The sequence below is a fragment of the Anomaloglossus baeobatrachus genome, chromosome 1, assembly GCF_048569485.1.
Source record: "Anomaloglossus baeobatrachus isolate aAnoBae1 chromosome 1, aAnoBae1.hap1, whole genome shotgun sequence".
Lineage (NCBI taxonomy): Eukaryota > Metazoa > Chordata > Amphibia > Anura > Aromobatidae > Anomaloglossus > Anomaloglossus baeobatrachus.
In genome coordinates this window covers 646,467,706-646,484,392 of record NC_134353.1, presented here as the reverse complement: position 1 = coordinate 646,484,392, position 16,687 = coordinate 646,467,706, and the positions used below count along the sequence as shown (strand labels likewise).

The window sequence follows — 16,687 nt, the reverse complement described above, 5'->3', positions numbered from 1 at the left end:
AATAATTGGAAAAATAAAAATTCTATTAAGTAATTTATGCTAAAAATGAAAAATTGTAAAACATTGAAATGCTTGTTACTCAAAATCCCTGCCCAATAGAAAAAATATGAAAATAGATTTGACATCAGGGAACAAATTACCATAATGAACAGTTTGTCTTATGCATTAAACACACACACAAAAAAAACGTTTTGTAGGCTAGTTATCCAGGACTGGGATCCTATAGATTTATTTTTTTTGTTCATATATTCATTCTTTTTATAACTGTAGCAGCCAATACTGTCTCATTTTTATGTAACTTCACTATATGACATCTTGCATTTTTTTTGTCTGTAAGGCAGTGTTCACAAGTTGCATAAATACGGTGTTTTTTGTTTTCTCCAGATGTTCCCATGACACAATAACAGTTTTCTCTGATTATTGGATTGTTGCTTCATTTTTTTATGCCTTTTCCCCCTTATAGATGGTTTTTTGATGCAGAGTTGAAGCTGGATTTTTTTGTGTGTTTTTTTTTTGTAGTACAGAAAATCTTTGATTCGGCACTTAATAAAGTAACTGTAGTCTTTAGTTTTCTTATGCTCCATAGGGGAGCCTCTAGGAAAAAAATAAGCACCAAAATCACACAGTGCAACTGCACAGTCGGCACAGGTTTCATGAAATCACATCCAATTTCCATAAATGGTTAAATGTAGCAGAATTTCTGTGCAATAAAGCAACAGAAATAAATGCAGCATTTACGCTACATATACACTGGAGATCAAAATTAGGCTACTTTCACACTGCATTTTGCCTTACATTTAGTGGTCCCGTCGGTGCATCCGTCCGAACCGCCCACCCCACAAAACGTGTTTCGGACGCATGCGCCGACAGGGCCTTTGCCTGTCATGGAGCAGACTATGTTAGTGTGTGTTCTGTTTTGTACTATTTTCGGGCACATACGTTTTCTGCAGGCGGACACCAAAACTTAGTCTACAAAACACAGTGTGGAAAGGGCCTTAGAGAACAACACACAATTTCCTAAATGTTAAGGTCATTGTGTAGTCCTACATGATTATATCCTAACATGAGTAAACTAGCAGTATTTTAAGCTTATTTCATAAATTTTATTTATTCTAAAGCCCACAATAAATATGTAAATAAGATGAATGAAAAAGAAAACTGATCAAAAGTTGAGAACACTTTCAAAAGCCTGCAGGTTATTAGTGCTAATCTGGCACCTGGTGTTAATTTTTTTTAATTATCTGACAAACCCTATGTAATTGGCAGTGCACTGGAAAGTTAGGCTAACTTTGCAAAAATGGTGTGACATTCCAAAGTAACTGAAACCCTTTGGCAGCAGGTTGTCCAGATGAAGGCCAAACGGGTGACCCTATAAGCCATAGCAAAGAAATTGGTTGTTCCAAGTCTGTGATTTTGAGAATATTGCATCTTTACAACATCACAAACTCTTTCAAGTCCCCAAAGAAGGCTGGTCGCCTGTGAAAAAACAAATTCATGAGAGGACAGGATAATGCGGAGACTCTCCATGGGTAATCGTTTCAACACTGCAGCTGGAATTGCTCACCAGTTCAGCACTAAACAGGGTAAGGATCTGTTTCGTCATACAGTGTCAGGACGTTTAAGAGATTTTGGACTGAAAGCCCACTCTGCAGTGACCAAACCTCTCATTAGCAAAAAAATCGGAAGGCTAGACTTGCCTTTGGTGAGTAGTATGTTGTGTGGACAGAGTAGAAGTGGTCCACAGTTCATGTTAGTGATGAAAGCAAGTTTAATTTATGTTTGTCGACAAACTGGTGAAAGACTGATCCCAAAGTGTTTTAAAAAGTCAGTGAAAGGTGTTGGAGGAAGTGTCATGGTTTGGTTTTCTGCAGCAGTTGTCAGACATCTCATACAGCTACATACCACAATGAATGCAAGTGTGTATCAGAACCTTCTTGAACAACACATGGTTCCTTACTTGCGTTCGTCACTCAATCAGCCAACAATTTTCCTGCAGTACAATGCCCCCTGTCACACAGCAAAATGGGTAAAGCAGTTCCTTGAAACAGAAAACATTGAAACAATGAAATGGACAGCCCAGAGTCCTGACCTAAACCCAATAGAAAGTCTCTGGAAAATCCTTGGTGACAAACCTATGGGCAAGAAACCCACAAAAGTCAAAGAACTGTGGGAGAGACTGAAAGAAGAGTGGACCAAAATCACACCAGAGCAGTGTGAGAGACTAGCGATGTCCTGTGGCTGCAGATGTGCTGAAGTCATTCAAAGCAAAGGCCTGCACACTTCCTATTGATTGGTGACTGTTGCTACCATCAGAAAATTTAGTTATAACCTTTCTCTATACTACAATCATTGCTGTTCTCTAATTATGATCATCACGTTTTATTTCTTGCTTAGGTAACTTACTGGTTGAGGTGTTGTGATTGGATATCGATAAAACGATTGATTCCCAAATTGTTGATAACCTGCAAAATGCACATAATGGATAAGATTATTCCATAAGTATTCATGTTTTCAAACGTGACACTTCGCATTTACTGTTTGCTGTAAAAATTTTATAACACGTCTTAATTGTTATTTTGCTGTTCTCTCCCCATTTTATTGTGTGCAGGAGGTTATTTTCAGTCACAGTTATGGTCTTTGTTAAACCCTAGGACAGACATGTTTACCACCCCAACTTGGCTGGAAGACGTTGTGACTGTTTTTGCTAAAGCAAACACTTTACCCAGGGTCATTTTTAGTGCAGTATTAATAAACAATATAGCCTCATTCCTCCTGTTTAGGTACTGAAAGGGAAAATGTCAATAGCATTTTATTCTTGCCCCTACATATATTAGAGTACTAGACAAGAGACTAAAATAAATTCTCACTCAAGACCCCAAAAATTATTTTAAAATCTTAAATTCAGCTCTCAGACCAGATAAACAAAATAAATACAGACCACTGATCAGACACATACTGTAAAACTCAATAAACAGAGAGATGGTGAGGGAACATTTTGCAAATTTAAATGAATTTAAATCTTCTGGTCCAGATGAGTTACTGAAAGAGATAGCAGAGGAAATTGCAGAGCCACTAACCAGAATCTTTGAAAATTCTTGGAGAACAGACATCTCAGAGGATTGAAGAAGGGCAAATGTTGTCCCTATTTTCAACAAAGGAAAGAAGATGGAGCCAGGAAATTACAGGCCAGTGAGTCTAAAGGGGGCTTTACACACTACGATATCGTTAATGTTTTATCGTCGGGGTCACGTCGTTAGTGACGCACATCCGGCGTCATTAACAGTATCACAGCGTGTGACACTTACCAGCGACAAACGAGGAAGATTGGTCCTTCACCACTGCGTGTTACCTGCGGTACCGCATGTGCTGAGAGGAAAGCCGTGATCTGTCCAAATCCAGCGCGGGGTGCCCGTGACAAAACAAGATCCATGAAGCGGCAAGGTGAGAAGAAGAGACCGCACTACTCCACTGTGCTGGAAATCTTTTTATTCAATAACGTGCAGGATAAAAGGCTGGAGGTAACCTGTACCTCAGCTCCTAGAAGAGGATGACGGCCGTTTCGCCTATTGATTAGGCTTCCACGGGTCCACTAAGTGAACCCGTGGAAGCCTAATCAATAGGCGAAATGGCCATCGTCCTCTTCTAGGAGCTGACGGACAGGTTACCTCCAGCCTTTTATCCTGCACGTTATTGAATAAAAAGATTTCCAGCACAGCGGTGTAGTGCGGTCTCTTCTTCTCACCTTGACACTTACCAGCGACCTTAATTGTCCTCCAAAGTGGTGAAAATCGTTCACCATGGAGAGGTCGTCCTAAAACCAAAAATTGTTAATGGTTGTTTATAGATGTTGTTCCTCGTTCCTGAGGCAGCACACATCGCTGTGTGTGACACCGCATGAGCGAGGAACCTCACCTTACTTGCGTCCCGCTCGCAATGAGGAAGGAAGGAGGTGGGCGGGATGTTCGTCCCGCTCATCTCCGCCCCTCCGCTTTGATTGGCCGGCCGCTTAGTGACGTCGTGGTGACGCCGAACGCACCTCCCCATTGAGGGAGGGATTGTTCGGTAGTCACAGCGACGCCGCCGACCAGGTAAGTGCGTGTGATGTTGCTGTAGCAATAATGTTTGCTGCGGCAGCGATCACACGATATCGTATGCACGACGGGGGCGGGTGCTTTTGCGTACGATATCGCTAGCAATTGCTAGAAATATTGTAGCGTGTAAAGCCCGCTTTACTTCTATACTAGAAAAGATCTTGGAACAAATTATTAAATAGCATGTATGTAAGTACTTAAATAAGAATACAGTAATTAACCAGAGCCAGCATGAGTTTGTAGAAAACAAGTCATGCCAGACTAAGCTAATTTCCTTCTAAGATGGAATCACTAACTGGGTGGATCAGGGAAATGCGGTATACATAGTATACAATCTCAACTTCAAAAAAAGCATTTGATAAAGTATCTCATATTATCCTTATTGGAAAAAATGAACCAAGCATGGTACTGACAAGGCTAAAGTTAGATGGATTCATAACTGGCTCAGAGGTTGTATTCAAAGAGTGGTAATAAATGGGTGCACATCCAATTGGAAGAGTGTATCAAGTGGGGTACTAGAAGGCTCTGTCTTGGCCCCACTGTTGTTCAACATTTTTATAAATGATCTAGATAAGGGAGCTGTAGGTAAACAAATCAAATTTGCAGATGATGCAAAGGTATGAGGGATAGCTATCACTAGAGAAGACAGAGAAATTATATAAAAGGATCTATATAAGCTGGAGCAATGGGCATTGATTAATAAAATGGTATTTAAGTGGGAGAAATACAAAATTCTACATCTGGACAAGAAAAATAAAAATTACATCCACAGAATGGGAGGAAAAGAACTAAGCACATGTGAAAAAGAGTTGGGCATACTAATAGATCACAGGCTGCATATAAGTCAACAGTGTGATGCAGCAGCAAAAAAGGGGCAAACACAGTTCTGGGATGTTTTAAGAGAAGCATAGCGTCTAGATCATCTGAAGTAATTATATTCCTCTTTGGTTAAACCTCATCTGGAATACTGTGACCAGTTCATTTTAAAGAAAGCCATTGAAAAATTGGAGCAAGTTCAGAGAAGAGCTACCAGCATGGTGAGCAGACTGCTAACCATGTCCTACAAGGAACGATTAAAGGATTTGGGAATGTTTACCTTGCAAAATAAGAAGGCTAATGGGAGACTTAATAGCTGTCTACAAATATCTGAAGAGATGTCAGTGTAGAGGGATCATCCTCATTCTTTCCACATGGAAACATTAGAAGCAATGGAATAAAACTGAAAGGGAGATTATAGAGATTAGATATTAGAAAAATCTTTGTGACAATGAGGGTGATCAATGACTTTTCCCTCAATGGAAGTCTTCAAACAGAGGATGGACAGAAATCTGTCTGAGATGGTTTAGTGAATCCTGCATTGAGCAGGGGGCTGGACATGATGACCCTGGAGGTCCCTTCCAACCCTAACATTCTAGGATTCTATGCTAAAAATAATCCAAAACCCTGACCCCAAAAAATTAATCCCCTTGACAAGATGCCACTGTTTAATTACATGCTCCTGTGTTCTCTACACTTGCAGTCACCCCTGCACACAGGCTCTTAACTCTACCCAGTCACAAGATACTCTGTGCAGTGGCACCCAACCATTAGCTACTTGATCATGCCCCAGGTCTTTACGCTTTCCAAATAGGGTTTATATAGATGGGATGTCATTATGAAACAACCATTTTAAACCTTTTGCATTGATGTATTAGTATGTTGTGATCAGCTTCTTCCCAGCTAATGGTTGCATTGTCATTTAAGTCCTGTACTTTGATCCCAAGCGACACAAATATGCCAGTGCAAAAAAAATTTAGAAAATTAAGTTAAAATCTAAAATGTGCTAAAGCAAGAATAAAAACAACAAAATAAGATTCATTTTCAATGATTTAATGCATTTTTGAAATTTACCTTGGGGTGGAGGTGGAGGTCTATAGTTATATCTCTGAATGACAAAAAGAACATGTATGAATTAATGCTAATACTGATAAATGCAGTATATACACACATATCTTCCCCAGGCACCATGTCAGTAGAAGATGGGGATTTGCCAGCACAGGGCAGAAGTCATTTAGTACCCTGTAACACATTTGTGAGCACAGGGACTAAGGGACGCCAGGCTCTGGCTTCATAATAGGCATTGGGGAGTTAATATAAGGCATGTGTTTGGCATGTGGTTGACCATGCTCATGTGGCTTAGGCAAGAGTTCCTTGCTTTTACATAGAAAAGGGGATAGTGGTATTTGTAAGAATGTGACTGCAGGAGTAGGCATAGAGGACTCTCAAATTAACCCCCAGACACAAAGAAAGGCAGAACTTGGCTTCTAAATTAATTACACGTTTAAGTTAATTGTACAGGAGCTAAGTAGCTTTGGTTGGGACAAGTGCCCTTATGAAGGTGTGGACGCAAACTCATGTGTGATCATCTGGGGCAAATGGGTCCAAGGTTACAGACACTGGAATGAAGCACATGTAGTGAGACCAAGACAAGAAGGAAAGAGAAAAGAGACCTCCAGAACTGAGGCCACCTGCACATACTGAGGATTTGGTGAGTTTTTTACCTCAGTATTTGTAAGCCAACACCAGGAGTCAGTAAGAAATACAGAAGTGTTGCCCCTGTTTCTATTATACATTTCTTCTGTTCCATCCCTGGTTTGGTCTTACAAACACTGAGGCAAAAATCTCACCAAATACTCAACGTGTGCATGTATCCTTAGTGTTATGTCCACCTGATTAAGGTTAAAGGCCACTTATTTCCTAAGGTGGAACTATTGATGTAATTTTAAGTACTAAACCTTCTTAAGGAAAGACTGATGAATGCTGAGTAAATCTATCTGTTCCACACAAACTGCCCAATGACGTAATTCCTGAGTGTGGATAAATACCACTGTGTGATACGCAGACCTTAACCCACTATACAGGACTGTTTCTTGAATACAAATGATTTTGTTGGCATACCATAGATCCTGTTGGGTAACGTTGTGTTTCTGAAGGAAATCTTGCATGCTGACTTGGCATTCTAAAAGAGCTTGTTACAGTCATAGATCCTAAATGACAAACAGGGATATGTGAAGAATGAAGTCAAGAATAAGTAAGGTCAAGGGATAGAATTAGTGGCAATTTTCAACTATTCATTATACACTGATAAAATCCCAAGGATTGTTAAGATGGCCCCTCCATTCCTTCTTGGGTGGTCATCCTCAGTGGAGAGGAGTTGCGTGCTTAGTTAACTTTTCATACACTGGGCTTGAAAGTCCTACATTCTGGCAACTATGGGAAAAACTCAGATATGATGTGAACAGAACCATTGTCATTAGCACAAATGATCCTCTAAAGAAGTTCAGTTTGAAACATTGAAAGCTTTTCTAAAATATATACGTTTACTAAATAAAAATGCTGTGGCTGACAACCGCTTATCATCAAACCTACTAGTGCATATGAAGAATGGTTGTCATAGGTTCACATTTATACCTATATGCCTGTGTTCACCTCAGCTGAGCAGTCCTGATGAGATGCCAACAGGGTGACTTTCCAGCTCTCGTGGTTGAAACATTAGACTTTCATCTATTTTTAATGCAATGCCAATGGTAGAAGGGATTTGTATGTTTGGTCGAATCTCTGGAGTCATACCCAAAAATTATAATGGATAAAACGTATAACAGAAAAAAATTCACTACTTTTTTCAAGTTTTCTTCATATTGCGCTTTTTCCCCCGATGTATAGAAAAACGTAGTTGACCCAATATTTTTGATTAAAAAAAACAAAAGAAAACAAAAAGCATATAAAAGACATATAAGGTTTTTTCTCCATTATGCTCAATGAGAGACATATTGAAATGTATAGCAGAGCATTTGTGATGAATTTGGTACAGCTCAACCCCGACTCTCCGCACCTCTCCAAAGGATTGATACCAAAATCAAGGGAGGTGAGCCTATGTAAACAATTTGAAATTAGTTGCGAAAAAAAAATATCCTTTTTTTGTAACAAGGGTATACAGTTGTGGATGAGCGTATTACATATGTTAAATATATGCAGTCAGGCACCAGTTTGCGGTTTATTACCCATCAGACATATGACATCTGACACATCATACATCTGCAGACAAGTAAATGTGGACATAGCCTAAGGGTGGCTTTACACGCTACGAGATCACTAGCCAATGCTAGCGATGTCGAGCATGATAGTACCCGCCCCTATTGTTATGCCGATATGTGAAGATCGCTGCCGTAGCGAACATTATCACTACGGCAGCGTCACACGTACTTACCTGCTCGGCGATGTCGCTGTGACCGGCGAACCACCTCCTTTCTAAGGGGGAGGTTCGCTCGGCGTCACAGCGACGTCACTAAGCGGCCGCCCAATCAAAGCGGAGGGGCGGAGATGAGCAAGACGAACATCCCGCCCACCTCCTTCCTTCCTCATTGCTGGCGTGTGGCAGGTAAGGAGAGGTTCCTCGTTCCTGCGGTGTCACACATAGCGATGTGTGCTGCCACAGGGACGAGGATCAACTTCGCCCAAGCGACAGCAGCGATAATTGGGAGAGGACCCCCATGTGAACGAGGAGCGATTTTGGACGTTTTTGCAACGATCCAAAATCACTCCTAGGAGTCACACACACCGAGATCGCTACAGCGGCCGGATGTGCGTCACAAATTCCGTGACCCCAACGAGATCGCTGTAGCAATCTCGTAGCGGGTAAAGCCCGCTTTAGGCTATGTTCACACAAAAACTCACAAGTTTTGCCGAATTAATTATATATACTTCCCCACCTAAGTGGTAAATCTTCTATAGCAGAACTATTGACACAAAATCTGATGTTGATATTCCGATTAAATAAGCTCAAGAAGCTCAAAGATTTGATTTCTTGAGCTTCTTTAATCTCAATACCAACATCAGATTTTGTGTGATATGTTCACACAAAGAATTTTTTTTTGCTTTGTTTTACAATAACAACTAAGGCCTCCTTCACATATCCGTGTCTCCGATACGTGTGACATCAGTTTTCACACGTACCGGAGACACTGAAACACGTAGACCCATTAAAATTAATGGGCTTGCGCACACGTTCGTGTTTGACAAGGACTGTGTGGAGCATACATTTGTTCTCCTGCTTCACACTGTGACATGTCCATTTTCTGCTGGCAGCACAGAAGTCACACGGAACGCACACTAATGTGATCCGTGAGACACTTACCGGAGGAAACATGTCACTGAGAAAGAAATGCATTTTTATTCTTACCTTTCTCCGATACACATTTGCTTCCAGGCCCACTCATTATGCTCATGAATATTCACTAAACTGATTGTCAACCCGGAAGTAAGTGTCACAGTAGTGCCAGACAGGTAAGTAAACAAGTTAGTGCTGTCCGTGTGCTATCCAGATGTCACATGAATAGCATATCAACAGCACATGGAACACATACACAGAAGGATGGACATACGTACATATACCATGGATCATGCAAAATATTTGTTTTTTTGTACTGACGTGTGATGGGGGCCTAAAGCTGTGAGGTTTTAGAAATCTCATGCACTCACTTGGACACACGTTTTTTATTTAACTGAATCTGAGCACTGCATCGTTTTTAAATCTGCAGCATGTCAATTCTTTTAGCGTTTTTGCAGCGTTTTATCACACATAGAAAGCAATGAGAAAGTGCAAAACATTGCAAAAAACTTTTTTTCCTGCGATTCTGCTGACTAAAACTAACTTTATTAGGCATGTACTGTGGACAAAACACACATGTGATCCACATAAAATGCAGCAAAAACACAGTAAAACCTGCATATTTAATATATTTTTACTGCCAAGAGAGTAGGTTTTGCCTTTAGAAAAAAAATGCTGCAAAAATGCTGCATATGAACATAGCCTTAGAGGAGTTGTCCGGGCTAAAACGACAAATCTGCAGTCACACTATGTGTAGAGATGAGCCACCCCCCTGGAGTTCGAGTTCGGTTCGTCAAACGGTGCACCGTTCAGCGAGCCATTCGACGAACCTCTCGAACCCCATTGAAAACAATGGGAGGCAATCAGAAACACATAAAAACACATTATAAATGTACACATACAGTTAATAAACATTGCCATACACTTACCGATGCCCGCGATGCGTCCTGCACTCTGTCTCCCGCCGGTTTTCCATCAGTAATCGCTGCGTCCTCCCGGTAACCAGAAGTGATGCAGGACCTATCGTGACGTCAAAATAGCCATGTGACCAGTCACGTGTCTATTATCTCATTGGCTACAGACTGGTCACATGGCTAGACGTCATGTTCTGTCCTAGGTCCTGTCATTGCACTCTCCGGTACACAGTACACGTTTGTGTATCGCCGTGTACCGGCCACATGCTCTGGCACACGGTCGACTCCCCGTTCTGCTTCCCCGTTCCATTATTGACCGGCTGACACAGCTGGTAAATAACGGAGATCACCGTTGCCATAGCAACATGCCTGTTAGCGGTGACATCACCGCTAGCAGCGGCACCGGGAATCACGTGATCGGAGCACCGTTGCTATGGCAACCCGTCTGTCAGCTGTGACAGTACCGCTAACAGCCAGCAGCACTGATCACTCACGTAGTGAAAAGCATGCACGGGGAGCAGCGTCTTTCTCCCATGCAGTGCTGCTGATGGAACAGAGCTGCATGGGCTGAAGGAGAAAGAAGACCGAAGTCCATGGATCGTGGAGGGGTGAGAGGGAGTAATAAACATGGAGTCTCTAAGTGTGTCTGTGTATTTATTTCTATTAATGTATTTTTTTCTCTCTGTGGTGTCTTTTTTTTAACCCTTTATTGGAGATTCTTAATGGCTGCATCAAACGTGCCTGACATTAAGAATCTCTGGCTTAATACTAGCTAGTAAAACAAAGCCAGTATTAACTCATTATTACCCAGCAAGCCACCCGGCTTCAGGGCTGCTGGAAGAGTTGGATACAGCGCCAGATGATGGCGCTTCTATGAGAGCGCCATTTTCTGGGGCGGCTGTGGACTGCAATTCACAGCAGAGGGGCCCAGAAACCTCGGGCTAACCTGTGCTGCGGATTCCAATCCCCAGCTGCCTAGTTGTACCCAGCTGGACACAAAAATGGGGCGAAGCCCACGTGTTTTTTTTTTAATCATTTCATGAAATTCATGAATTAATTAAAAAAAAGCTTCCCTATATTTTTAGTTCCCAGCCGGGTACAAATAGGCAGCTGGGGGTTGGGGGCAGCCGTACCTGCCTGCTGTACTTGGCTAGCATACAAAAATATGGCAAAGCTCACGTCATTTTTTTTTAGTTTTTTGGGAAAAAAAAATAAAAAATGCTTCCCTGGATTTTCCATTGCCAGTGAAGGTAACACCAAGCAGTGGGGGTTAGCAGCCAGTAGCTGCTTGGATTACCCTTATCTAGAAATACAAAAAATGCAGCGGGAGCCCATATATTTTTTTTTTATTATTTATTTAAATAACTAAAAAAAAAAAATGGGCTTCCCTGTATTTTGATTGCCTGACATGACAGTGCTGTAAAAATAAATCCTTAAAAAAAATGACGTTGCGCCTTGCGGTATTTTTGATTCTCAGCGCAGTTAAAGCAGACAGCTACAGGTTGCCACCCCCATCTGCCTGGCGTTACCTTGGCTGGCAATCAAAATACAGGGAAGCCCATTAATTGTTTTTATTTAAAAAAATAGTTAAAAAAAAATGACGTGGGGTCCCCCCATTTTTGATAGCCAGCTAGGGTAAAGCAGACGGCTGTAGCCTGAAAACCACAGCTGGCAGCTTTAGTGTGGTTGGGGATCCAATGTGGAGGTCACCCCAGGCTCTTTTTTATAATTATTTTATAAATAATAATAATTACAAAAAAAAGTAGGGCCCCCCCCCCAAATTGGATCACCAGCCAAGGTAAAGCGGACAGCTGTGGTCTGGTATTCTCAGGGTGAGAAGGTCCATAGTTATTGGCACTTCACAGCCTAAAAATAGCAGGCCGCAGGTGCCCCAGAAGTGGCGCATCCACTAGATGGGCCAATCCTGGCGCTTCACCCCAGCTCATTTTCTGCTGCTTTTCACAGTGTAGAGCGCTCTGGTGATTTTCCTGTGCTTGTACACTTCATATCAGTCTTTTCTGTCATTATAATGGCAGAAAGACACATAATGTCCCACTCTCCTGCATTTTGTAATTTTGCATCCTTTGGTGCCTTTCATGTGGCACTAAGGGGTGCTTAGCCTTGTATTTACCAAAAAAAAAACAAATACATTTAAAAAAAAATGACGTGGGGTTCCCCCTCTTTTTGTAGCCAGCTAGGGTAAAGCAGACAGCTGTAGCCTGCAGACCACAGCTGGCAACTTCACCTTGGCTGGTAATTCAAAACTGAGGGCAACTCACGCTGTTATTTTAAATTAAATAAATAATTTAAAAAATAAACAACACGTGGGGGTCCCCCCAAAATTGGATCACCAGCCAAGGTAAAGCGGAGAGCTGGGGTCTGACATTCTCAGACTAGGGAGGTCCATGGTTATTGGATTCTCCCCAGCCTAAAAATAGCAGGCCGCAGCCGCCCCAGAAGTGGCGCATCCATTAGATGCACCAATCCTGGTGCTTCGCCCCAGCTCATCCCGTGCCCTGGTGCGGTGGCAAACGGGGTAATATATGGGGTTAATACCAGATGTGTAATGTCACCTGGCATCAAGCCCTGGGGTTCGTGAGGTCAGGTGTCTATCAGATACCCGACATCACCAACCCAGTCAGTAATAAAACAAAATAGACGACAAACACATTTTTATTTGAAAAAACACTGCCCAAAACATTCCCTCTTTCACCAATTTATTAGAAAGAAAAACAAATCCAGGTCTGCTGTAATCCAAGGGGTTCCCATGACGATCCATACCATAGTCACTGTCTCAGTCAGTGAAGAACAGAATGTTCCCCATTGGCTGGGAGAGCCGTGCAGTGACCTGAGCTAACATCAATAGGTCAGCCCAGGTCACTGCAGGGGATGACAAGTGCTGCTGTCAGGAGCGAGGTACATTACCTGCGGTGACGATCTCCTGCACTGCTGATAGCGGAGCTGTCACTGACTTCCGCTGCCTTCACAGCCAAGTATCGCGGGAGCCTGTGACGTCACCGCTAGTCACAGACTCGGGTCGGCAGAGAGGAAATGTGAAGCTGCGGCCATGGAGGACAGTGACAGCGCTGAGGTTGGGAGGGCGGGACTTCATCACCGTAGGTAAGCCGAGCAGGGTAATGTGTGCGGAGTGCGAGGTGGCTGGAGCCAAGCGGGTTAATGTGTGCACAGTGCCAGGTGGGTGGAGCCAAGCGGGGTAATGTGTGCGGAGTGCGAGGTGGGTGGAGCCAAGTGGGGTAATGTGTGCAGAGTGCCAGGTGGGTGGAGCCAAGCGGGGCCATGTGTGCGGAGTGAGAGGTGGGTGGAGCTAAGCGGGGCCATGTGTGCGGAGTGCGAGGTGGGTGGAGCTAAGCGGTGCCATGTGTGTGGAGTGCGAGGTGGGTGGAGCCAAGCGGGGTAATGTGTGCAGAGTGCCAGGTGGGTGGAGCCAAGTGGGGTAATGTGTGCGGAGTGCGAGGTGGGTGGAGCTAAGCGGGGTAATGTGTGCGGAGTGCGAAGTGGGTGGAGCCTAGCGGGGCCATGTGTGCGGGCAGCGGAGTGCGAAGTGGGTGGAGCCTAGCAGGGCCATGTGTGTGGGCGTCGGAGTGCGAAGTGGGTGGAGCCTAGCAGGGCCATGTGGTGCTGAGGACGTCAGTGCCGGGGACTGCATGGCTGGGGACAGGTGAGTGTTAGTGTGTGTGTGTGTGTGCGTACATGCCGAGTGCAGGAGGGGGCGGAGCTGAGCGGGGAAGTGTCGGCTCCCTGCACACATACAGTGCCTACAAGTAGTATTCAACCCCCTGCAGATTTAGCAGGTTTACACATTCGGAATTAGCTTGGCATTGTGACATTTGGACTGTAGATCAGCCTGGAAGTGTGAAATGCACTGCAGCAAAAAAGAATGTTATTTCTTTTTTTTTTTTTTTTAAATTGTGAAAAGTTTATTCAGAGGGTCATTTATTATTCAACCCCTCAATCCACCAGAATTCTGTTTGGTTCCCCTAAAGTATTAAGAAGTATTTCAGGCACAAAGAACAATGAGCTTCACATGTTTGGATTAATTTTCTCTTTTACCAGCCTTTTCTGACTAATTAAGACCCTCCCCAAACTTGTGAACAGCACTCAAACTTGGTCAACGTGGGAAAGACAAAGGAGCATTCCAAGGCCATCAGAGACAAGATCGTGGAGGGTCACAAGGCTGGCAAGGGGTACAAAACTATTTCCAAGGAGTTGGGCCTACCTGTCTCCACTGTTGGGAGCATCATCCGGAAGTGGAAGGCTTATGGAACTACTGTTAGCCTTCCACGGCCTGGACAGCCTTTGAAAGTTTCCACCCGTGCCGAGGCCAGGCTTGTCCGAAGAGTCAAGGCTAACCCAAGGACAACAAGGAAGGCGCTCCGGGAAGATCTCATGGCAGTGGGGACATTGGTTTCAGTCAATACCATAAGTAACGTACTCCACCGCAATGGTCTCCGTTCCAGACGAGCCCGTAAGGTACCTTTACTTTCAAAGCGTCATGTCAAGGCTCGTCTACAGTTTGCTCATGATCACTTGGAGGACTCTGAGACAGACTGGTTCAAGGTTCTCTGGTCTGATGAGACCAAGATCGAGATCTTTGGTGCCAACCACACACGTGAAGTTTGGAGACTGGATGGCACTGCATACGACCCCAAGAATACCATCCCTACAGTCAAGCATGGTGTTGGCAGCATCATGCTGTGGGGCTGTTTCTCAGCCAAGGGGCCTGGCCATCTGGTCCGCAACCATGGGAAGATGGATAGCACGGCCTACCTGGAGATTTTGACCAAGAACCTCCGCTCCTCCATCAAGGATCTTAAGATGGGTCGTCATTTCATCTTCCAACAAGACAACGACCCAAAGCACACAGCCAAGAAAACCAAGGCCTGGTTCAAGAGGGAAAAAATCAAGGTGTTGCAGTGGCCTAATCAGTCTCCTGACCTTAAACCAATTGAAAACTTGTATAAGGAGCTCAAGATTAAAGTCCACATGAGCCACCCAAAGAACCTACCGTGTTTCCCCGAAAGTAAGGCCCTGTCTTACATTAATTTTACCCCCAAAAGTCCCACCCTGCCTTACTTTCGGGGGAGGCCTTACATTGGAAAAAAAAATAACACCCCATCCTCCCCCCTGCAGCCTCCCCATTGTTTGAAAGTCTGGCATCCACCCCATCCTCCCCCCTGCAGCCTCCCCATTGTTTGAAAGTCTGGCATCCACCCCATCCTCCCCCCTGCAGCCTCCCCATTGTTTGAAAGTCTGGCATCCACCCCATCCTCCCCCCTGCAGCCTCCCCATTGTTTGAAAGTCTGGCATCCACCCCATCCTCCCCCCTGCAGCCTCCCCATTGTTTGAAAGTCTGGCATCCACCCCATCCTCCCCCCTGCAGCCTCCCCATACAGTGGTTCTGCCCCCCACTCTGCCACCACACACACTGACACATACGGTACCGGTACAGCCCCACACGGCACCCACACACATATCGTACCGGTACCGTACACACACACACTGACACATACAGCCCCACACGGCACCCACACACATATCGTACCGGTACCGTACACACACACACACACTGACACATACAGCCCCATACGGCACCCATACACATACCGTACACACACACACACACACACACACACACACACAGAGAGTTTCGGAACTTACCGTTACTTTCCTTCTGTTTCGATCTCCTCTGCGGTGCCGGGCTGACGATTCGGATGCCGGGGACGCTGGACCAATCGGAGCGAGCCTGCAGGCGGTGACGTCGCGGCTGATTCAGCCAATCAGCTGCGAGCCGGCTGACTGGCCAATCACAGCTCGAGCTGATGGCCAGCAGGGAGCCTGTGACGAACAGGCTGATCGGCCAATCAGCATCGAGCAGGAAGGTATCGAGCAGCATCGAGCGGTAAGTTCCTGTACTTTCCCCAGGGCCCCCACCCATATGCGGCCATACTGTCCCCAGTGACCCCACCCATAGGCGGCCTTACATTCCCCGGGCCCCCCCGCTACCCTGCCTTACAATCGGGGGGTGCCCTACATTGGCGGACCCCCCCGAAACCCCCACCCTGCCTTACTTTCGGGGGGGTCCTACTTTCGGGGAAACACGGTAGATAACTTGGAGAAGATCTGCATGGAGGAGTGGGCCAAGATAACTCCAGAGACCTGTGCCGGCCTGATCAGGTCTTATAAAAGACGATTATTAGCTGTAATTGCAAACAAGGGTTATTCCACAAAATATTAAACCTAGGGGTTGAATAATAATTGACCCACACTTTTATGTTGAAAATTTATTAAAATTTTACTGAGCAACATAACTTGTTGGTTTGTAAGATTTATGCATCTGTTAATAAATCCTGCTCTAGTTTGAAGTTTGCAGGCTAACTTATTTGCATCTTATCAAACCTGCTAAATCTGCAGGGGGTTGAATACTACTTGTAGGCACTGTAACTAGGGTAAATATCGGGTTACCAAGCAAAGCGCTTTGCTTGGATACCCGATATTTACATTGGTTACCAGCTTAC

General features: G+C 44.3%; 1 protein-coding gene across 1 annotated transcript in view; it reads right to left on the bottom strand.

The window, feature by feature from the left end:
• RIPK3 (receptor interacting serine/threonine kinase 3) overlaps positions 1 to 16,687 on the bottom strand; it is a 94,192-nt gene that overhangs the window by 14,147 nt on the left and 63,358 nt on the right. The window contains exons 11-13 of the mRNA XM_075319691.1: positions 7,029 to 7,117; positions 5,982 to 6,015; positions 2,404 to 2,462 (exon numbers count right to left, since the gene is read on the bottom strand). Coding sequence (XP_075175806.1) covers positions 2,404 to 2,462; positions 5,982 to 6,015; positions 7,029 to 7,117 — 182 coding nt within the window. The remainder of the gene's footprint in view (positions 1 to 2,403; positions 2,463 to 5,981; positions 6,016 to 7,028; positions 7,118 to 16,687) is intronic.